Here is a 23,129-nt window from a genome sequence, read left to right as displayed (position 1 = left end):
AGGCTGAGGGCAAGGAGGTGACACAGGAAAAGTCACGGACATCTCAAATGCTGACGGTATCTGATTTTATCAAAATTTTCCACAACTAAGCTGTGATTTCCCCTAAAGTCCTGCTAATGCCTTAGAACTACAGAAAACTACACAAAAACAACAACAACAAAAAATACGGTAAGGGACAATCCTGCACTAGTAGGGAGGACAGGGACTAGATGACTCAATGGGTATTTTACTTCTCTGTTTCTGTGCCCTTAACGCCGTCATTGGCAGTCTGGGGATTTTACCGTAACTCTAGTCGTACAGAGAGACTTGGAATCGTGCACTCTGCAGCAGTACTGCATAATGGCTAGCATGCCGTTACTGGGTATTAAAGAGGGGGTCCCATAACGTTACACTCATTGCACATAGCATGGGATCACTCTATGATGAGACAGCATTCTATATCGTCCACTACGCCAGGTTAGAAAAAGAGCATGTCAGACACCTAACCACCTAAATTCCCCTCCTCCATCAACTTCTGTAGAGCTCCGCCTGTGTACCTGAGACAAGAGCTTGGGCCAGCCATGTCAAGCGGGCATGTTAAACAAGATGCAATTTGCTAACTTGGCCTCCCTCCTAGACTACCTAAACCCATGTGGGAGCTCTGAGGTGGAGAAGGATGGCAAGTGACCAAACAGCAAGCTAGGGGGAAAAGTGATGGTGTTTCTTTCCTTCCTTCAGCTCTTGAAGGCCAGTTTATCTCAAGAGCTGAATGTGTATAAAAAACTCTATTTTATGCCATTGACTCCCTGTTTCCTATTCCTTAAGCTAATAATACCCTCTCTTATGTGGGGTATTTTAGTCAAACATTTATGAAAATTTCCAACAGTTAAATCCTATAGAACATAATGGGGATCTATTGGGATTACTCTCCAACCTATCCAACGCAACAGGGAACAATACCCTTTCTGTAGGTTATTGGAGCTGTGTGTTATGATTCCATAGCAGGGCTAGTATTCTCTATGTAATTCTATGATGCAATTCAAAAATTCAACAGCAAGATTTGAATTGTTGCAAGATATGTTGCATTTGAAGAAGTGGGTTTTTTACCCATGAAAGCTTATGCCCAAATAAATCTTAGTCTTTAAGGTGCCACCGGACTCCTTGTTGTTTTAACAGCAAGATTATTTTCTATTAAACTCTGTAGGACTTTGGAGAAGGGAGGGAATTATGAGTGAGGAGTTAACACTGAGAAAGGGCAGTTTGGCTGTGTCACAATGAGGCAGAAGCCATGATGGAGCAGCATAAGGATCTGTGGGACTAGAACAGGGGTCGGCAACCTTTCAGAAGTGGTGTGCCGAGTCCTCATTTATTCACTCTAATTTAAGGTTTCGCGTGCCGGTAATACATTTTAACGTTTTTAGAAGGTCTCTTTCTATAAGTCTATAATATATAACTCAACTATTGTTGTATGTAAATTAAATAAGGTTTTTAAAATGTTTAAGAAACTTAATTTAAAATTAAATTAAAATGCAGAGCCCCCCGGACCGGTGGCCAGGACCCAGGCAGTGTGAGTGCCACTGAAAATCAGTTTGCGTGCCGCCTTCGGCACACGTGCCATAGGTTGCCTATCCCTGGACTAGAACCTGCAGCTGGAGGGTCCGGGGTGACCAATGTCTCCACTGGGGAGCCAAGTGAAGCAGCATTTGACAGTTGCTAGAGGGTCAGGCACCACAGGAAGTACCACCCACAGAAGCCCAAGCAAAAGAACCCTGCAGCCACCTGATTGGTAAACACCACCTATTTAAACCAGGAAGTTGTCTGAGCAACAGTGTAGACACTCTGGCTTGCTACTACTACAGACTTTGTCTTTTGCCCATCTTACTCCTGATCCCTGCCTTCGGCCCCCGGCCCAGCTTGACTTTGGTGTCCATCTCCTGACTTGGCTTGGTAACTAGTCCCAACTCCTGCCTTCAACCCTGGCCCAGCTGGCACTCCTGGCCCAGATGCCTACACCCTGGCCAATACAGGCAGCTTCTCTGGGGTGAAAGGAATTAACCTTTATCACCCAACCAGACCTACTTCAGTGGTGAAGTGGGAAGGGAGGTGGAATATCACTTGATGCTCCAGCGAGCACAGTTTCCCTCTCTGGCTCCCTGTGTGCCATTCTAATTGTCCTACATAAGAGATTAACTTCCATGACTCACTATGGAGGATATGTTAGAGGGGAGATTTTAACCAGACCCTCTGCTTGTCTGGAAAGGTGTGACAGTCTGTATGTGCCATGGGACCAGATGTAGCAGCCATGTGAGTGCGGGGGTATAAAGTGAGCCGCTTATGTAGTTTTCAAGCATCCCTATAAAATACAGTATACAAACTGTATTTTATAGGGACCACCAGAGCACAGTGTGAGAACTCCTGCTCTAAGATCTGTCTCACGTAGGGCCAGGTTCTACCCCAGGCAGGGTATGCCCAGCTAAGAGAAAGGAAACTGAGAACCCACAGTCCACCCAGGCAAGAGTTAACTCACGTGTGTGCCTGACACACTCTTGCAGGAAGGTGTTGCTGGGGGGGACACTGACAGTGCATGTAAAGATTTACAGGATTAGTGTCTACAAGGCAAATCTGTGGAAGGGTGGGCACCCCCTCCCCCTTCAGTAGCAGGACTGGCACCCCCCCCTTGCATTAAAAAGTAACAGTTATAAAAATCTCATTTAACAGCATTTTTGCCCTTTTCCTAGCCCAGACCCCAGCCTGTTCCCTTGTTTTTAAATCCTCCCCTAGTTGCATTTCATGCTGTCGTAAACTCGAGTCCTTTCCTGGTTGTTCATTCTAAATCTGGAAAGGTTACACTGCTGGCAACATCTCAGCCCTTCCTTTCAGAGGGCACCTCAGCACATTGTGCCCACTCTCTGCTGGCTGTTGCATCAGCTCCAGGAGCACCACAGACATGGCCAGGCCATGGGGCAGCAGGAGGCTCCAGCTTTTTAAAGCCCCACTTTGGAGGAGGAAGGGCTCTGCACTGCCTCTCAATCCTGCCTTGCTCCATAGGCAGAGGTGAAAGTAAGCCGGTACGGGCCGGTACGGAGGACCGGTAAGAAAAGGTGCAGTAGCTACCAGCAAGAAAATGGAGCATTCTCTCCCTCACTGACTCCTCCTCCTGGCTCCAGCAATATTGAGGGTCCAGGGGCCCGGCTCCACGAATGTTCGGGGCCGGGTCTCCCCCCTGGCTCCACCTGCTGCCCCCCCCCCGCGCCTCCCCTGAGTGTGCCCCGGCCCCCCTTTGCTGCCCCCATGCACCTCCCTGGGTCCCGGAGATGAGCTTTGTCTCTCCCAGTCCCCTGCAGCTCCATGCTGCCTGCCTGCATTAACTGCTGCCACAGGGTCCTAGTGCCCCCCGCCACTACTGCCAGGGCAGTCTGCACTTCCCCTCGGACCCTTTCATTTTCCAGTGGGACCCTCCACCAGTACAGCCGCCCCCCTGCCCGCAGTCACTGCTCTTGCCCCACGCTGGGCAAGGGGCAGCCCCAGTGAGGCTACAGTGAGGGGCAGCAGCAGGGGAGGAGGCGCACATGTGATGGCAGCCCCCACCCCGGCATGGCACCCACCACAGGGGAGGCGAGGGGGATTCCTGGACCTGAGAGGGCCCCTAGGAGCACGTGCAGTGACAGTGGAGGGGTGAGTGTGCTGCCGGGGGGGGGGGGGGGGAGAAGGGGTCCCTACCCCAGAGCTCACTGCTGCTGGCAGGGAGAGGGCTGGAGGGAGTCCTCTCTGGCTCCAGTCCCAGCCTGCCTGCATCCCAAACTCATCCCCAGCCCTGCCCCACCCCAGAGCCCACACCCCCAGTCAGAGCCCTCACACCCCCGCACTCCAACCCTCTGTCCTAGCCCTGAGCCTCTCCAACACCCCAAACACCTCATCCCCAGCCACACCCCAAATCCACCTCCAGTCTCACCCAACAGCCCTCACCCCTGTACCCCCTCCCTCCACACTCCCTCTTATCCCCAAACTCCATCCAAGAACCTGCACCCCCTCCCTCCACACTCCCGCCCATCCCCAAACTCCCTCCCAGAGCCTGCACCCTGCACCCCTCCTGCACCCCAGTCCCCTGCCCCAGCCCGGGGCCTGCACCCCAGACCTCCTCCCCCACCCAAACTCCCTCCCAGAGCCTTGGGCAGGGGCAGGTTCTGGGCACCACCAAAATTTCTACAAACCTGCCACCGCTGCCGGCAAGAGCTGGTGCGCCATACCAGGGTGGACCGGCCTACTGAGGCAGCAATTTAAAGGTCTGGAGCCCAGGGCCCTTTAAATTGTCCCTGGAGACCTGCCGCCAGAGCCCTGGGGTAGCGGCTGCAGGGCTCGGGTGGCAATTTAAAGGGCCCAGGGCTCCTACCGCCGCTACCGCCCCGGGCCCTTTAAATCACCGCTGGAGCCCCACTGCCACTACCTCAGGGCTCCAGGGACAATTTAAAGGGCCTGGGCCCTTTAAATAGCCCCCGGAGCCTGCTGGAGCCCTGGGGTAGCAGTAGCAGGGCTCTGGTGGCTATTGAAAGCGTTCAGGGCTCCCTCTGCCTCTACCACCCCGGGCCCTTTAAATAGCCACCGGAGTCCTGCTGCCACTACCCCAGGGCTCCAGCAGCAGGGCTCCGGAGACGATTTAAAGGGCCCTGGAGGGTAGCGGCAGCCAGAGCCCCGGGCCCTGCTGCTGAAGCCCTGGGGCTCCGTTGGCAATTTAAAGGGCCTGGGGCTCTGCTTCAGTAGCAGCAGCTAGAGCCCTGGGCCCTTTAAATCACCCCCTTTAAATTGCCCCCGAACCCCAGGGCTCCCAGCCACCTCTGCAGCTGGGAGCTCAGGGGGTGATTTAAAGGGCTTGGGGGTCCCAGCTGCTCCTACCACAGCCCTAGCCCTGAGCCCTTTAAATCAGGATTTAAAGGGCCTGGGGATTTAAAGGCTCCACCTCTTCCGATGGAGGCCACACCCCTGCTCAGGACTCTGGAGTACCGGCAAGTCCTTTAAGTTACTTTCACCCCTGTCCATAGGGATGCTGATCCTGCAGACTGATGGAAAATCCACCCTCACCTGTGAAGGAAGCAGAGGTGGAGCAAAATCCTGGCCCCACTGCAGTCAATGGCACAGCTCCCATTGGCGTCAGTGGAGCCAGCACCTCACCGATGACCTGCACAGAGGTGGAACAGAGTCAGCCTCTCCACCACCCAGGCTCCTTTCCAGTGTCCCAGGCTCAGGTTTCTCATCCTGATGACTCAAGTGTGCTGTTTTCCCACTTTCCCAAACCATGCCAGCCTCAGCCAGGAGAGACTCATTCCTCTCTTCCAGAGAACGCGTTGCTAATGACAGCCAGCCCACAGGGGGCCGGTGACTAGCTGGGGCTGCCCGGCCTTCAGAAGGTCACACCAGCAGGCTGGCTCCCTGCCTTCCAAAACGTGAAAAAGAAAATAAATGACATTTACTCTCCAGAGGGAAACGGCAACGTACCAAACGAGGGGAAGGTGCCCATCAGATGCCATGGGGGGAGGGGCTGGGGTGACTTAGAAGAGACTCATGCACTTGGGAGCCCATGTCTCATTGAGCCATAGGCTCCTATGTCACTGATGCCCTGATCCACAAAGGGACATTGGCATGGCAACACTCAGCATCACACACCTAACCCCTAGGTGCCCAGAAAATCACAGGTACAACACTGGCATCCACACAGCCCGAGCTTGGCACCCAGGTTCCTTGAACAACAAATGGGGGGAGATGGGCACTTAAGCACGGGCTCCAACAAAGTCAGAGCGATAGGCAGAGAGCTGCTTAAGATAGCCAATGGGAGGTGGAGATGAGAGGGGTGTGTGCTAAGCCCCACCCCTCTTTAGGAGGGCGGGGCCTCAATCCAGTTGTGGTTCTGGGCTTTAGGCACTTTTGAGTGTACCCCTTATATCATTCTCCATCTGCGAGGCTGATCATTGGTTTGGAAGAAAGAGTCATGCTGGACGAGTCAAGACGTGCTGCAAACAGCCGTAAGGACAGGAAAAAAGCGGTGATACTCAGACTGTGGCTCGGGACCTCTTTACAGCTCATGATATTAAAACACTGTGGGATTTAATTAGAAACCGAACTAAGTTATTAACCAATCAGAATGCTTTTACTATGTTATTAACCAATTGTAGTTGACAAAATAATAATAGTTGGTCAGTCATTTTACTGTGAGAATTATATATAAAAACTAAATGTTTCCCCATACTGTTTGAATATGACTATATAGTGCTACAAAAAATAAAACCATGAATTCACACTCCTGTGGCTCTTTGGGGTAATTCTGATGGCTAATTTCCCCTGAGGTCTGAATAGCACTGGCTTAGACAGATGAACAGGGAATATCACCTGGAGAGGCCACCTGGGAAAATGCCAGCTAATCCAGCCAGGGATGCTACCCAAACCCAGAGCTTTGTGGTGTATTTTGTGTGGTTTTTCTCAGAGTTCACAGAGCTTCTCAAACCTAAAGGCTCAGTCAGTACCCCTGGAAAGTATCACTAGAGCCATTTCCTAGAGGTAAACTGAGGCACGGACAGGTTAGATTTTGAAATTAGACATTTACCTGAGTTTAGAGAAGTTCTTGGGAGGAGCCAGGAATAGAAGCTATGGGCCAAAATCTGACCTGGTGACAGCACTGGAATTACACCCAAGAGTGGAGCCAAGTTACGCAACTTCTGCCTTGTGACTGAGCTCTTGTTTGTCTTTTACTATTTGTCTGCCTTGTCTGTGCAGAGGACAAGCTCCCAAAGGCAAGACACACATGATGCAGAGCTTCATCTGGGGTAAACAGGCATGAAAAAAGCACTGACAATTAACACTGGCCAAGGATCTGCCTCTCTGCGTGCCTGATGCAACAGGGCCTGGCCACTGCCTTGGGTGTCTGCACACTGCTACAATACACATAGGACCAGCAGGGCAGTTCCCTTTCACCTGCCTCTCTATAGTTTATATCAGAGTGGATTCACTTTTTCTGGAGGATGCATCTCCACAGTGTAAACGCTTTGGGGCCCTGGGAGGATTTTCAGAAACACTCAGCGTTGGTGTAACTCTGTTCCCACTGGAGTTGCCTTTTGAAAATTCCCTCCGCCCCACACCACGTGTGTAGGTGTCTGTAAAGCAGGGGGGCGCCCCCCAAGTTGTACAGCAATTGGATACAGAGGGAGTCACAGCAGGGGACTGCTGCTGGGGTGATGACTTTGGATATCAGAATTATATGGCCCCTAACGAGTGTGTTATGCTGCAGATCAGGGCCTAAGATTGAAATCGGCTTCCCCAGGCCCAGCATGAGAGATCCTAGCAGATCTCAGTGGGAGAGCAGCAATAGACTAGATCTGAACTGAGGTGCCCTGGCAGAGACACCTTGGGAAGAGGCTATTATGGCAGCTTGGCTAGAGCTCACTCCAGCCACTAACGTCTGCTCTCAGTTCAACCAGCATCACTTTGCCAATCTGCTGTTACAAAGACCAAAGCCGTTGATAAGTTGTCAAGCAATGTCAGTCTGCGGGAGGCCCTTCCACAGCGGGATTTCCCATCAGGAATATCCCATCCCCCCTGCTGTCGTGGCCTGGGTCTGCCGGCCAGGGCTAGGTCTACAGAGTGCCTGGGGTACTGTCTGAGTGAGGAATGCCACTGCAAAATAGGGACCCGCTCCTGACTGACCTCAATGGGACTAGCTGGGTGAGGAGGGATGACTCCTGGGAGCCAGGCTGGTGGGCCCGACTCATTGGGCTTCATCCTAGAAGTCTGGAAAAGCATCATGAAAATGCTCCACAAGTCGCTGCACACTGCCGTTCCACGCAGCCTGGGGTGAAGGGCTGTGACTCATATGTAAACCAGCACAGGGCCACACAGTGCCTTCAAGGTACTGGCTGTGTGCCCAACATGGAAGGCATGGTACGGCCAAAGGGCTCTGCTATGCCAGTGTCTGTATGCCAACCCAACACACCACTCCTCACTGATCCCGCCTTGCCCTGGCTGAGCCAGGTCTGAGCAGACTCATTGTTCTCCTGCTGGAAGGGAAATCCCAGGACTACTTACCACACCTATGGAGAAATAGTTGTTGATGATGCTGTACGGGACAGGGTCTCCGTTCTCTTCCTTGTCCGTGGGGATCACGTCAATCCGCCACCGGTCCAACATGACCTCGATGCTGTGCTCAACGTCCTTCAGCACCTTCAGCAGGCTGCCCCCTTCGTAACCTTGGGAGGGACAAAGGATGGGATTGTTGTTAGCGCAAGAGAGATGCTCAGAGCAGCACAGTGCCTGCCAATGGGGCACATGGCAGTGCCACTTGGAGTCAGGCGACGAGAGGGTTAACTGGGGCAGCTCGCTAGTGTACACCTCCGCTGGCAATGGGTGGGACACACAGCCCAGTGCCATGCCGAGTTGGCAGGGGTCACTGGTGGCACAGGGGGCATGCTAAAGTGTGGCCATCTGTAGTACAGAGACTTGCTCATGGCTGGTAGGGTGCAGCAGCGACCAGGGCTGGTGTTGTCAACAATGAACAGGGCCCAGCACTGACTGCAACGGCAGATCAGGCTGCGAGGGCCTGATAACGACCGACAGGGTTGCTGAGAGGGACTCAGCAAGACCTGGGATCAGAAGGGGGAAGATTGTGGGGTAACTGGCAGTGGGCAGGACTCAGCAGGTTGTGGGGTCACTGGCAGTTCCATAGATGTTTCCCTGACCAAGGATCAAACCCAGGCCTCAGTGGGGAAGGCACCAAATTCTGACCACTAGACCATCAGGGAGACACCACACGCTGCTCAGCAGTGACTAGGGTCAGGGTCGGGCCTGTGGGGTCAGGGCAGAAATGGGTCGGGTCTGGGGGGTCACGGGTCAGGTCTGCAGGGTCAAGGCTGAGGGGTCAGGGCAGAGATGGATTGGTTCTGCGGGGTCAAGGCTGTGGGGTCAGGGCAGAGATGGGTCAGGTCTGGGGGGGTCACTGACAGAGACGGGTTGGGTCTGCACGGCCAAGGCTGAGGGGTTAGGGCAGAGATGGTTTGGTTCTGGCGGGGGCCAGGGCAGAGCCGGGTCGGGTCTGGGGGGCCAGGGCAGAGCCGGGTCGGGTCTGGGGGGCCAGGGCAGAGCCGGGTCGGGTCTGGGGGGCCAGGGCAGAGCTGGGTCGGGTTCATGGTGCACTGGATGGGTCCCAGCAGGGTGCAGAGATGGGAAGAGAGTGAACAGGACCATCACTCCCTCCCCCCATGGAGTGCCATCACAGTTGCTGGAGGCGAGCGCTGCAGAGCGGGAGGAGGCTTTGCAAAGATTAGCTCCAGGTGGGAATAAATCCACTCATTGGAGCCCCCGCGCAAGCAGCAGAGCCCACCTGGACTCCCAGGGTTCTGGGGTTGGCCCCTCTGCATCTTGTTAGAATAGCATCCTATTCACCGGGCCCAGGGTTGTGTCTACACAGAAAAAGGATGCAGGCGGTTCACATGGGCCACTGGGCTTTGTCCAGATCCACTGCCCAGGTTTCAGAGCCAGCTCTCTGGAACTGCAGGAGCAAGAGCTGCGAGTCCAGCTGGGAGCCAAGATGCGGCTGTTCCTAGCCCATGGCGAGTAACAGCCGGGCCAGCAGCCCACATGGGTGGCCACAGCGCCCACTCTCTACCGAGGCTCTTCTCCAGGGCCCATCCCCAGGGTATCCGAGAGCCTCCCACTGTCCCTTGGCCACAGGATGGGGACTGTGTGTGTGAACATTCTGCCTCTCCTCTGGTCTTGGTGCCTGTTGCTGCTGTTGTGGGAATGGCAAGCTGCCAAGCTGGTATTTTGCTCAGAAGGCGGGGAGGCCTGGGGATCATTCTCACCTCCTCCGGCAGGACGTGCCATGGCCTCGCACCAGCTGCCAAGACAGTTCTCCTCTGCTGGCATGAGACTGTGTCCGGGGGCTGCTCAGATCAGCGCTGCTGTGGATGTAGCTGCCGGCAGAGCTCTCAGCCCCTTAGCAAGACCTGCTCGTGGAGGTAACTCAGTCCAGTGCCAGACAATGGCACACCAGTGGGAACCCTGATCTCGAGGTGGATCTGCTGTTCTGCGGGGAGCCGGCCTCATGGGCGGAGCATGAGGTGGGGCCAGATGGCTGCTGGGTTCTGGCCCAGCTGATGTCAACGCCCACATTCCCAGCCCAGCCCAAGGCCAGCAATCCAGCACTGAACCATGAGGGCCTTGTCTCTGACCACGGCCCAGCATTCGGGGGCGCAGTCTTCATGCCAGCAGCCAGTGACCGGCTATTTTGGCAGCAGGAGCTATCTGTATGTCCAGAGGCCACGAGGGATACTGACCAACTCCCGGCTCTGGACCAAGGAGACTACCGGAGCGCAGACTCCCTTGAGAGCAGGAGCTGCTGTGAGGTGACCTGCTTTTCACACCTCTCCCCCTTCCTGCCAGAGTCACCTCTGTCTTGCTCAGGTTTAGCTCCCATCACCTGCTTCTCTGCCACATGCCAGGGACCAAGCTAGCCAGGTGATGGGCTGCAGGAGGGGCTGAGTTAGAGCCAGGTCAGTGTTTGAATCCATGCTGCCTCTCTCTTCCGGCTGGGGCTGCATGCAGACACTAAGCACGAAGGGCGACGGTGATGGGCGGCTGCTCCTCAAGCTCTGAGCCCGACCCACAAGGATCTCTCCTGCGCAGTGCTTACTGGCCGACCCCGTGGGGATACATGGGCTGGGGTCAGTGGTTTCGAAAGCTGCAGGAATCGGGAGCTGGAGTTGTTTTCTGTGGGGGTGTGAATGGCCCTTGTTAAGTGACTTTCCCACTCCGTCGTGCATGGTGATCAGGAGAGGCTGGTGGCCACAGGATTCCCCAGCTCAGATGCACACACATGGGAACCCGAGGGGGAGGGAGCAAAGGGCAGATGAAGTGGTGGTGGAAACCCCAACTTGTGCAGTGGCAAACTGGCCTGGTCAAGGAGAGGTGGCCCAGCCCAGCCCGACGGCGGGCGTGGGGAAATTCAGAGCCAAAACGGGGTGCAAACGCCCTGCTGTACTAGATCAGGGTGCTCCTGGAGAGGCAAGGGACAGCCAACTTCCGTTTGGCCCAAACCCAAACTGGGCCATCCAGTGCATCGCACACTCCACAGGGCTCCATTTCCCGGCAGGGCATTTGCTGTTTCTCTGGTGCTCCAGTGTGGGAAGGGCTCAGTGTCTGCTGCAGTGCTGCCAGGCAGGAAAACCATTCAGCTTCATGGGGGATTTCGGTGCGACACCCCAGGCCTCGCCCCCTGGAGGCTCAGTCCAGTGCCCAGGGGCGCCGTGTGATCCCAGGCAGAGAGAGCGGCGAGCCACCCAGCAAGGCACTGGATCGGGGGAGTCCAGAGGGGACTGGATGGGAGGCAGAGAAGAGCCAGCAAAAAGCCTGGGACGCCCAGGACAGGAGGAGGGGAAGGAAGGGAGAGGGGGCATGATTACCCCTGGAAGCCAGAGGAAGCCCTTCCCTTCCAGCTCCATTCAGAGGCTGGGCCCGGCCCAGAGTCCATGCCGCTCACTAGCAAGCCAGGCCACTCTGGGATTTGGAAGACTAGAAGCCTAAGAAAAATCTCTACGTCTTCCCAGTCAGAGCCTTTCCAATCCCACAGAGCGACGGCACCAGTCACGGACTGGATTAGAGCAGCACCTAATGTGCTGTCAGGGCTCAGTGCGCTAGATGCTGTATGTACATTCAGCAAGAGGTCGTCTCAGCCCCAAAGAGATCACAGCCCAAGCTGGCAAGACCAAGGGGGAGAAAAGAATTGTCCCCCCCGCTGTACAGATGGGAGGGGCTGAGGCCCAGAGTAACTCGGCTGAGGTCACTCAGGAATGGAGCTGGAAATGGAACCTGGACTGCCTAACTCCCCAGCCAGGGTCTAACACAAGCCCAGAAGAACTGGAAGTTGGAGAAGGAAGATCTGGGCTGTCAGAGTCTGAACGGTCTCTCCTCTATACTCTGCTCTCCCCGCTCAGAAGGACCAGGGAGCTACAGTGACAAGAACACAGCTGCCACTAACAGCTCGGTGGAGACGCAGATGCAGACAGGTTAGCTTTGCAAACAAGCAGGTAGAGAGGCCAATGCAGATGTATCACTTAATAACCCACAAAAATGGAGCCCACGTGACAAGGGTCTGTCACACTCTCACACACGCAGCTGGTTACTGTACTTGTATGTGTGCCTCGCTCTCCCATCCCCTGGGTTGGCTTGTCTCCTCAGGCCTCCTCTGTGCACAGACTTGTGCTGGTTTAACTAAAGGTGTGTTATGGAGCCATTGCAGCCCACCACGTAGACGCTCTGATTTCTGTTCATATCCGTGCAGCTGAAGTCAGCTCCTTACCAGCTAAGCTACGCTGAAATTAGCACACCCACCCAGGGCTTTGCACCTGTTTAACTACAGCAGTTTTTAAACTGATGCAAGTTAATCTGGCACAACTCTCCTGTGTAGACAAGGCCCCAGAGCACAGCCTCTTCAGAGCAGGGCCTGTGTCTGTTCAGAAAACACCGACTGCACGTGAGTGCAATAGCAGGCTAGCTACATGGAGTGAGGCGCTGGCCGAAGGCACCGTTGCTGTAAGAGAGATTGCCATTCTAACCGGGACCCTGTAGCTTGCTCCATGGACATGGACTCCCATGCCCAGTGCTGGGGTCTGCTGGCCGGGAGCACGTTACAGCATCGGGGCCTCAGCTGGGATTTCATTTCTCCTTTGCTAGCATTCTGATGAAGCATCTGATAAACCATCCCCACAAAAAGCCAATTCTCAGGCTATTTCAGGGAGAGGATGGGGAAGATTGGAACCAAAACTGTGCCATGAAACGTGACTCTTGCAGCGATGACGGAGAGAACTCCTTGTTATTATTCCCTATTTATAGAAACAGCAGCTCTGGTGTACATGGTATGCATGAGAGGAGAATACGACAAGGTCCCAAGGAGCTCCCCCATCCCAGTTAGCTAGGTGATGTACTTCGAAATGGCAATTCCTAGCTCGTCTATGAGGTCGATCTCAAAGCGCTTTACAAAGGAGGTCAGTGCAGATGTGGAAACTGAGGCACAGAGCATTAAGTGGCCTGCATAAGGTCACCCTGTGGAAAAGCCAGGAATAGAACCCAAGGGTCCCAGTCCACTGCACTATCCACTAGGCCACACCCTCCCCCAAGGGTAGATGGAGGAGAAGCCCCTCACACCCCATAAGAATTTGAATCCTTTGCCTGGGCGGCTCCAGCAGATCAGCTGTGTGTCTAGAAAAGCAGAGGGGTGACTCACCAGGGTACATTTTCAGCCTGCTGCAGCTGAATTTGCCATGTTCACTAGCATTAACAGCAAGTCCTCGTGCATCTGGACGGCAAGCACGGTGGTGAGTTTGCGCCATGCGTCCATACATCCCGAGAAGGGACAGTTTGCCCCCTGGATGTACAGCACGTGACTATAAAGGCAGCTTGGAAGTGTGTCCTGTGGTGCTCGGGGCGGAGTGGGCCAGCTGGCCAAGTCAGGAAGCCTCACCTCCTCCCCAGCGCAGACACCTGGCCAGGTCGTTGCCCGTTCCCAGTGGCAGGACAGCTACAGGGGGGTGCTTCAGCAAGTTCGCCTTGTCTGCAATGCAAAGAGAGAAGGCTGTTAGCACAGACACAAGCCAGCGGCCTCTCGGCTAAGTCCCCGTCCTATTATCCACAATGCAGGGGCTCCCGGGAAAGTGCAAAGAGCTGAAAACCAGACTCATCCTTTCTGGGAAAAAACAGAGTGATTCTGCTTCTTTGTGGCACTGCAGATTCCAGGGAGAGCCTGTGCCAGCCTGGAAATGGGGCAAATGCATGTGAAAGCATGAGCATACCCGGGTAGCAAGCAGGTGTCCTCTACCCCTGGCAATTCCATCCACAAGAGGGCAGCTGCAGGCAGGAGCCAGTGTCTCATAGCTCAGCCTGCTTGCCAGGAGCTGCCAGAAGATGCCATTGGTAAGGGGCCTCCTAACACGGGGCAGCAATAGAGGCTCAGAGGGGTGTCTTCAGAAGAGAGCTCCGCACACCAGGGAGAAGCCATGTGACCCGGTGCGGCGGGCAGGCCACGGGGCAGAGTGTGGAGAGGGGTTCCACCCGCAGAGCCATGGGAGCAGAGAGGAGCAGAGGGGAGGCTGCAGGACATGACAGGGACAGGACAAAGCCAGAGGGGTGGCAGTGAGCAGGGCTGCCGTGGACGATAAACCAGACAGCAGGAGGCAGGCACTTTCCCAGCACTGCGGAAGGCTTGGGGGCAGCAGGAAACCAGCGCCAAGTCAGGCAGGAGAGAAGAGAGCTAGGGCAGAATGGGGCCCTGCTGCCCCTTAGCCTATTTTCTGGAGACGTGCAGGTCTGTTCCCACCACACAGAGTCAGACCAGCGAGCTCCATCACAGCGTCTCATCCAGGCTACAAGCGCGGCTGCTCCATGGTGCGGCAGCTTACGCAGCTCCTTAGCTCAGGTCTCTTGGGCACCTGTGATCCCAAGTTACCTATGCAGTCCAGGATCCAGCCAACAGTCCCATCCCCGCCGCATGCCAGGACACGAAAGTCTGGGGTGTCCCGGAAAAAATTCAACCTGGAAAGTGGAAGCACAAGGAGGGAGAGTCAGGTGATCACAGGGGCTGGCTTATTGCTGGCAGGGGGGTGGGAGAGGACGACAGTGGCAGGGAGAGGTAAGGATGGGGTGTGGGGATGTGGGCTGTCTATCATCTCCATACCCAGGAGTCGGTCCCCCTCGGTCCAAGTTGTACACTTGTCTGGGGTTGAGCAGATAGTGGAATTTCCGAAGGACTCTGTGGAAATAGAGGGCGAGTGAGAGATGGAAACAGAAGGAAACTATCCCTGGAAACAAAGGAGAGCTATGCAAATGGGCCGTCTGGCCTAGAGGATGCGGATAGGGAATCCACCCACAGGGCAAGGCTGGCACGGGGCAGATCCCCTTGCAGAAACCCCGGCCAGAGCCTGCCACCAGGAGGGCTGCTGTTGCTTACTCTCAATCTTTGCTCATTATGTGGGGCTCCTAGCAACACAAACAGAGAGGAAGAAAAGTCAGCAGCAAAAGCTCAGTGCCCCAGGGAGCCGGGCATCCCGAGCACTCCCCACTGTACAGCAACTTTCACCCAAACATCCCTTGGATGGCAGGTGAAGGACGGCCCGGACTAGCTCCAGCTCACCCATATCGCAGAAGGACCAGCATGGTTAGTAACAGGGCCCCCAGTCTGCCCCAGGGGCACCTGTGCAGATTGCCTCTGTCCCAAGCAGCTCCTCTCATCTCTACCTGCCCCCAAGCTCCCCAGATCCATAGGCCTGACTGGGGAGGGAGCAAATGCTCAGCCAGTGCCTCTGGGGAGCGGAGAACGTACCTTTCTCCTTGTCTCCCTCCACTCTTGGGATTCACGAACACCAGTAGAGGGTGGGTCCCGGGCCGGGGGGTGATCTGAAATGCAAAGAGCGGAACACGACCCACTCCTGAGACATGTATGAAAACCACCCATCCATGGGGAGGCGGGGATGGGTGGAGCCTCAGATGAACTCGAGTCACAAGGCCCTGCTGCAAAGGAAGCAACACAAGACGGGATGGTCCATGCTCTCAATAAGGGAGGAGAGAACCCCGCACAGACGAAGGCACCAGTGAGGGACACTGAGCGCAGGATCCGCACCATGGCTCCACGCCCAGTGGGGAACTGCCCAGCAGGTGATGGGGGACATGACCAGGGGCGGCTCTAGACATTTCGCCGCCCCAAGCACGGCGGCATGCCACGGGGGGCGCTCTGCCAGTCATCGGGAGGGCAGCAGGTGGCTCCGGTGGACCTCCCGCAGGCGTGCCTCCAGAGGGTCCGCTGGTCCCGCGGTCCGCTGGTCCCGCAGCTTTGGTGGACCTCCTGCAGGCACGCCTGCGGGAGGTCCACCGGAGCCGCCTGCCGCCCTCCCGGCGACTGGCAGAGCACCCCCCGTGGCATGCCGCCCCAAGCATGCGCTTGGCATGCTGGGGCCTGGAGCCGCCCCTGGACATGACAGGGCAGAGCCGTGTGGCTGCTCAGCTCTGCCTGCCGATATTTTCATCATTAACGATGTGCGTCATGATGCAGGCCATTGCGCCAGGTGCTGTCCAACCACAGAACAAAGAGATGGTCCCTGCCTGCAGTCTATATAACAGATGGATGCAAGAGATAGACGGGGAGCACAGGGAAACAGGGAGATGATACTAATGCCATAAACTGACCGTTCACTGAAGCTGCGCCTCAGAAACAACAGGCTACACAAGGGAGAAATAAAGGCCATTGTGGGGTGTGACGTTATTGATATAAATTGGGACCATATAGAACATGGGTTGCAACCAAGGTCCTGTAGTGGCACCAAATCTTAAGTAAAGGGGGTCATATAAGGTGTCTAAGACCAGGTTCTGGGTTGCTGGTTATGATTATGCTGTCTGTATGTCTGTGTATCATTTTGTAGTTGAAGTTATAAGTATTGGCTCTGTACTGTCTGTATTTTGTATTATGCTCTGCTTCTGGGAAATATCCCAGACAAGCTGGTGTTAGCCCTGCCTAGCTGGCTTGATGGCCCATTAAGGACCATCAGCTACACAATTGACCCATGGAGAGAAGGCAGACACACCTTGTGACTCAGCAAAGTATGCAGAGACTTGTCCATGTGACTGCAGACTCCATTTTGCTGTAATTTTCCACAGTGAGGACAAAGAGATTCTTACACCTGGAAAAGTCTATATAAAGCTGATGCATCATCTCCATCTTGTCTTCAATCCTGCTTCTGACCTCTGGAGGGACTTTGCTACAAACTGAAGCTCTACACAAGGGACTGAATGACCCATCCCAGCGGGGGGGTGTATTCCAGAGACTTAATTTGAACCTGCAGTTTACTCCAGCACTGCTGCAAGCCTGAACTAAGAACTTTGCCACTACTGTATGTAATTGATTCCATTTAACCAATTCTACCTCTCATCTCTACCTTTTTCCCTTTGTAAATAAACCTTTAGATTTTAGATTCTAAAGGATTGGCAACAGCGTGATTTGTGGGTAAGATCTGATGTGTATATTGACCTGGGTCTGGGGCTTGGTCCTTTGGGATCGAGAGAACCTTTTTTTTTTTATTGGGGTGTTGGTTTTCATAACCATTCATCCCCAGGACGAGTGCACTGGTGGTGATGCTGGGAGACTGGAGTGTCTAAGGAAATTGCTTGTGTGACTTGTGGTTAGCCAGTGGGGTGAGACCAAAGTCCTTTTTGTCTGGCTGGTTTGGTTTGCCTTAGAGGTGGGAAAACCCCAGCCTAGGGCTGTGACTGCCCAGTTTAAGCAATTGGTCCTGATTTGGCACTCTCAGTTGGGTCCCGCCAGAACCGCACCGTCACATGGGGAAAGGATCGCAGGGTCATTGACACACTAGACAGACTGTCTCAGAGTTCATTCCAATACCCGGAAGTCAGTAGACACAAGCAAAGCTGGCCAGCAGGGGGAACGTGACCCCAGCCAGCCATCAGAGTGCATGAATAGTCTAGCTCCCTGTCAGACCCTCATCCCCTGCTGGCCTGGGCCTGAGACTTCAGCACACTGCCCCTGGGTTTCTCACTCCCAGGCCAGCATCTGAGCCTCCTGGAGACCGAGGCAGCTCAGAGCCACCTACCTGCAGGCCGTGCCCGTCCAGCGTGGTGGTATTGAATTTGAAGGTCTGGGCGGTGTCGTCTGGACAGGTGCTGGCAGGGGAATCGCTGTCTGATTTCCTGGGGTGGGACTGCCTGTCCTTTTAGAAGGAAAAAGATGCACGGAATCTAACACACGAACGAAGAGCGGCGCTAAGAAGGGGCATTTGTTTGTCAAACTCCAGCGTCCAGGATCGGTCTAGCAGAAACAAGTCCCCATGGGGACTTGCAGTTTCCATGACAGTGGTCACAGCGTAGGCACAGGCCTGAACACCCTGACTGAGAGCCGAGTCACAGTCGCTCAAAGACCTGGAAATAACACGCCAAGACAACAGCCACACCCAGCACAACCACAGCCTGCAAGCATTGCCCCCCCCAGCATCCACTGAGCCTCACTCCAATAGTGCCATCCCCAGAAAGCATGCACCGAAGGACGGGAGATGCCTCCTCATGGCACAGTCTGAGCTGTGATCTGCTGGTTTCTTCCATAGGCCCAGTTACAACCTGCTACATGGTGGGGGAAGACATTTGTGTGTGCATGGTTATAATAGGCCAAGCGCCCGGGCCATGGTGGCCCTACCCCTTCCCCTCCCTCCTGGGAGTGGGCTTCTGCTGGAAGTTTATGCTTATTTATTATGTGCCATGCAGGTTCCCGTGCAGCTGAGGAGGCAGTGGACTCCCCAGGGAGATTATCGATGAACCCGGAAGCTGAGTGGCAGATACCGCCTCCTTAGCCCCCCCGGAACCTGCATGGCCCATATAAAAGCTCAGCATTCTCCGCTAGCCACTGCCTGGCTGCACCTCTCCAGCACTCCACCCCCCATCCCAGAGGTTCCCGCCGCCGCTCGCTGGTTCCTCCTCTCCTCCCCGCTTAGTCCCCCTGCTGCCGCGTCCCTCCTGATTGGGGGGGAGAGAGGAGGGATGCACACTTTGAGTTGCAGTGGTGGTGGGGGGCTGAACAGGGAGGAGGGGGGAAGGAGAGGAGAGACGCACGCAGGAAACGGGGCTGAGCAGGGGAGGGGGCGGGGTCTGGGGTGGAGCAGGGATGGGGCTTGGGGTGAAGTGTGGGCAGGGTTGTGGAAGGAAGAGGTGGGGGACGGGGAGCTCGCCTCCCCGAGGGGAAGCTTCACCCGCCACCCGTGTGTGTGTGGTTTTGCTGGGCGGTGTGCACTGCAAAGCTGAGCTGATCCTTTGAAAGCCACAGTGTAATTGGACAGAAGAGGTTTCTTTGTGTTCAGTAAGGCCAGGGATGTTGTGGGTGTGAGGAGCTGTGCACTCTACCCATCCGGCGCATGGCAGGATAGCATTTTCATGATATTTGCAGTTGCAACCTTGCAAATTAAAGCAGCATGGGGTGGTCAGAGTTAAGGTTGTGCCCTGCAGTTCCTTGAGGGGTGCCCTGCGGGCGGCATCGTGTCTGTTGCTAGAGGAGTGAGCATGCTGCAGGGCTGCGATGCTACTGGGCTGATGCAGGCCTATTGGTATCGGGCTGGGATGACTGCTGCCTTGCCTTGGGATAGCCTTGCTCCGCGGGGCTCGCAGGGTGGAGCCATGCACTCAAGCAGATGTGGCTTTGAGTTACCATAGGTTTCGGGGGGGGAGGGGACACTGAAGAGGGCATGTGCATGCCCCTGCCCCTCACTGCCGTACGGGCCGGAAGAGGCAGACATACCAGAACCACTGGGCAGATGTCAGAGGGCAGCAAGATGTGGTCCTTGAGCTGCCCCCCGTCACACTCTGTCTTCACATGGGAGGCACATTTGTTGTGAAGCTGGGAAGAGAGAGAAAGGAGCGTGAGAGCGTGACTGCCGCCCCTGCCCGCCGGGCAGCTGGCCTCTCAGCTCTGGCTCTCCAACCCTTTGAGCTGACAGCATTATGCATGGAAGCCCCAAGCACCACAGACCAGAGAGCCCTGGGCACTGTAATATGGCAGGGGGAGCAGAGTTCAGCTGAGGGGTTTTCTATCCCCCATGCCAATCACTCTCTGCATTAGCTCTCCCCACTTCCCTGCTTCCTGGAATCCCCTCGTCTCATTCTGTCCCTGCTTGTTTCCACCCTCTTCCCGTTGCCCTTGTCACATCCCCCCCGACCTTCGCCGGGATCTCAAGGGAAGAGGGCTCAGGGCTGCTCTACTACACGTCACAGTTTTGAACAATATTTTGTCCCACATGGAGATGGAAAGTCCCAACCGTGCCATTTTGGGGGGAAGGGATCTCTGGAACATGCCATTGCAGGAGAACCGAGCCAGAGTTTTTCTGCTTGCCAGCTGCCCTCCTTGGCTCGTGTCAGTTTCCCCACAGGTGGAGCATGAAACTAACAAGAGCCTTCCCGGCCTCATTCGGATTTCTGCTATGGAACACTTGGATTTTGCCGCAAGGGGCATCGTGCCAATGGAAGGGTCGCAACCTGCTCCACCCCTAAGTGCCACTGTGCTGGGGAAAGTGACGTGTTGTGGGTTCCTGCAGCACAATGCCTGAGCTGTCAAATCCTCGGCCCTGCGCTAGGGAGTGCCAGGGTGACTGTCCCTCCCCGGGCCGCCTCTCAGATCTCATCTCTAACCCGAAGGAAGAGACGGTTAAAGTGGGCTGGGAAACCAACTGAGGCTTCTCCAGGCCTGCCACAGCCTTTCCCTCCCACTGGCAGAGGCCATTGCCTGTATTTGTCCTGCTGGCACAACGGGCCGTGGGACTTGTCAGACCCTGTGTGAGTGCCGCCAGGGCAGCCGAAGAGCTTGAGGAGCCCAGTTCTCCGGGAGAGCTGGCACCATTCTCCTCCCCCTCGCAGAGCCTGTGCATTGGGCCACCTGTTTCGGCCGCAGAGTGAGCTCAGTGCTGATGGCAGTTGCTCAGTCACAGCCTGAAAAAACACAAGCTTCCCCTGCAGCCCCGGCTGGCAGACCTGGACCCAGATATAGTGGGGTCACAGGTAGGTCATTCATTTTTCACACCGAGCCAGCCACTGGCTTCTCAGTGGAGCCGCTCAGCACTCACGGTGACAGCAATTCATAGGAGGGCTCACAAGGAACGGGGCGGGCACCTGCTCATTTCACACAGGCCAGCAGCTCTCCTTCTACTTGCCAGGTGGTAATGGGTTTTTGAACATTCCTGATATGGGCTGGTAACCTAGGAGCAAATGGTTTTGTGTATCCCACCCCCCGGAGCCATTCAGTCTCCCTGACATCCCTGCACAGCGTCCCCTCCACATACTCACTGTGATTTGACACCATGCACAGTGTAGCCCGGTAATACCCTGGTAGCACTTGATGCTTTTGTGGCACCGGTCACACTTGACTGGGGAGTTCCCCTCGATCCAGGTGTGCTGCATGACCTGAAAGAACAGGTGAGAAATGAAAGAGAGATGGCGCCATCTGGGCCAGCATTGAAACCCAGAGGCTAACGGGCAATGGGAATTGGGCACACAGGGAATCTGTTGAGTCAAAGGTCTCTCCGGAGACCCTGGATAAACAGGGGTCTGGACTGCCACTGCTCCGTTCCCTTGGACACTGGCCTGCTTTGCACACCAGACAACGGCAAAGAGGCCCAAGCACCAGCAGGCGCTGTCCTGTTAAAAAGAGCTGCTCTGCGAAGTTCTCGGACATCTCTCTTTGCCCTGTTCTGAGGGGGTAACTGGATGCAGGCTGTCCCTGTATGGCCAGCCAGCCACAGGGAAGGCTGCCGGCCCCATCCTCTGCTGCTCCTCCACCTTGGGAGAGCCAGTGCTATTATACCTTTGGGGAGCCTGGCACGTAGCGCAAACCACGGGAACCTAAGGGATCTGCAGGTTAATGGGCAGGGGTGGTTATGAGTGGGGGAACTGGGCCCATCCTCGCTGTCCCCAGTATTCATTCTGGTGGAGCTTTGGACCACTCCCAGCTGGATCTCAGGTGAGTCCATTGGCCAATAGTCTGCTAACCCCCCAGCTAAGGTAGAGTGGAAGTCCTGCTACTGAAGGGGGGATGCCCACCCTTCCACTGCCTCATCTCCCTTGCTGAGCGCAGGTACACAGTTGAGCTGCCAGCCACTCTCACAGGGAAATCCCATGGCTGTCTCCGATAACAGCACATCCTGCATGGGCGTTAGCAGAGCTGGAAGGGAAACCAGTCAGCAGTCATGCACACACGTGCTACTCACATTGGTGTTCCTCTTGGATTTCACATATGTGCTGATGCACAAGGCAATCTCTTTGGACACACACCGTTCATGGACAGTATATTTACAAACTGCAGCAGAGATGGGAAAAGAAGTCAGCTGTGACCCCTCGGTACATGCATGCTGCATACACTTCAGAACCACCCCAGGATACAGACAAGAGCCAGAGCTCCCATGCATCTAGGTGATGCGCAGTGTTGGTCAGAGCCAGAGTCAGAGCAGGGAGGCAAGTAGTGGGAGCTACCCACCATCTCGCCTGCCATGTGAAGGGGTGGGCTGCCTGCTAGCTTATGAAACAGAATGGGCCAGAGCCTGCAGGTTTCCAGCAGCACATGCGGGGAAAGGCCGAGCACCTTCAAACTCCACTGACCCCTAGGGGGAGCTAGGCACTCACTGCCTCCCAGGCACTGCTCCGCAGTTGCAGGCTCAAGCCTCTACCGTTGAATTAACAGGAGAGCAGGAAGCCTGGAGGAAGATGCTGCAGGGAGGGGAGAGCAGTGCCCCCTGCTGGCAGAGATGAGTGACGGGCACTGTATAACTGTCTAGGGCAGCGGTCCCCAACCTTTTTGGCACTAGGGACCGGTTTCGTAGAAAAAATAATTTCCGCGGACCTGCCCCCTATCTGACCCCCACCCACTTCCTGCCCCCCCGACTGCCCGCCCCCCTCAGAATCCCCGACCCATCCTGCTCCTTGTCCCCTCACCATCCCCCAGAGACCCCCACCACCCTGGGACCCCACCCCTACTCTCTGTCCCCTGACTGCCCCAACCCCTATCCCCCACCCCCGCTGAGTCCTGACAGACCCCCCCCGGAACACCCACAATCCAACCCCCCCGCATTCCCTGACCGCTCCCCCAACCTCCGCCCCCTCTCTGTGCCCTGACTGTCCCCAGGACTCCCTGCCCCTTAGCCAACCCCCCTGGCCCCAGCCTCTTACCCCCGGCTCCCTCCTCACCCAGAGCCTCAGCGCCTCGCCCGACAGCTGCAGCGTGTCTCCAGAGGGGCCTGAGCTCCGTCCTGCTCCGAGCCACGTGGGGAGGGGGCGGGGCTGGGAGCTCCACGCCGAGCGGAGGCAGCTGAGCTCAGCCCGGAGCTTGCAGCCCCGCCCCCTCACCACGCGGCTCTGAGGGGGCGGGGCTTAGGGGCCCTGCCGGAGACACGCCGCTTGATGTGCTAGGGGTCGGTTCGCGGCCCGGTTCCTAACAGGCCGCGGACCGGTACCGGTCCACGGCCCGGGGGTTGGGGACCCCTGGTCTAGGGAGCTCGGGTATGGAGCCTGACCATGAGCACTTTGGAGGACCCAGCGGAGAACAGGACCCCAGTGTAGCGGTTATCTAGTCTCTGGGCCGTGGGAAGAGG

General features: G+C 55.9%; 1 protein-coding gene across 6 annotated transcripts in view; it reads right to left on the bottom strand.

Annotated features, from left to right (window-relative positions):
* Positions 1-23,129, bottom strand: part of DGKG (diacylglycerol kinase gamma) — a 184,938-nt gene that overhangs the window by 50,648 nt on the left and 111,161 nt on the right. For 5 of the 6 annotated variants that reach the window (XM_045029040.1, XM_045029038.1, XM_045029039.1 and 2 more), the window contains 9 exons: positions 21,753-21,841; positions 20,833-20,949; positions 19,295-19,393; positions 17,607-17,723; positions 15,329-15,402; positions 14,684-14,758; positions 14,456-14,541; positions 13,475-13,564; positions 8,047-8,207 (listed from right to left, as the gene is read on the bottom strand). In XM_045029040.1, the coding sequence (XP_044884975.1) occupies positions 8,047-8,207; positions 13,475-13,564; positions 14,456-14,541; positions 14,684-14,758; positions 15,329-15,402; positions 17,607-17,723; positions 19,295-19,393; positions 20,833-20,949; positions 21,753-21,841 (908 nt within the window). Of the gene's footprint in view, positions 1-8,046; positions 8,208-13,474; positions 13,565-14,455; positions 14,542-14,683; positions 14,759-15,328; positions 15,403-17,606; positions 17,724-19,294; positions 19,394-20,832; positions 20,950-21,752; positions 21,842-22,725; positions 22,756-23,129 lie in introns of those variants that run through there. The other variant, XM_045029043.1, reaches the window with a different exon arrangement.

Source organism: Mauremys mutica, chromosome 9 (assembly GCF_020497125.1).
Source record: "Mauremys mutica isolate MM-2020 ecotype Southern chromosome 9, ASM2049712v1, whole genome shotgun sequence".
NCBI classification, from domain to species: Eukaryota; Metazoa; Chordata; order Testudines; family Geoemydidae; genus Mauremys; species Mauremys mutica.
Note: the sequence above shows the minus strand (reverse complement) of the source record. Positions and strands in the feature narration are given on the sequence as shown.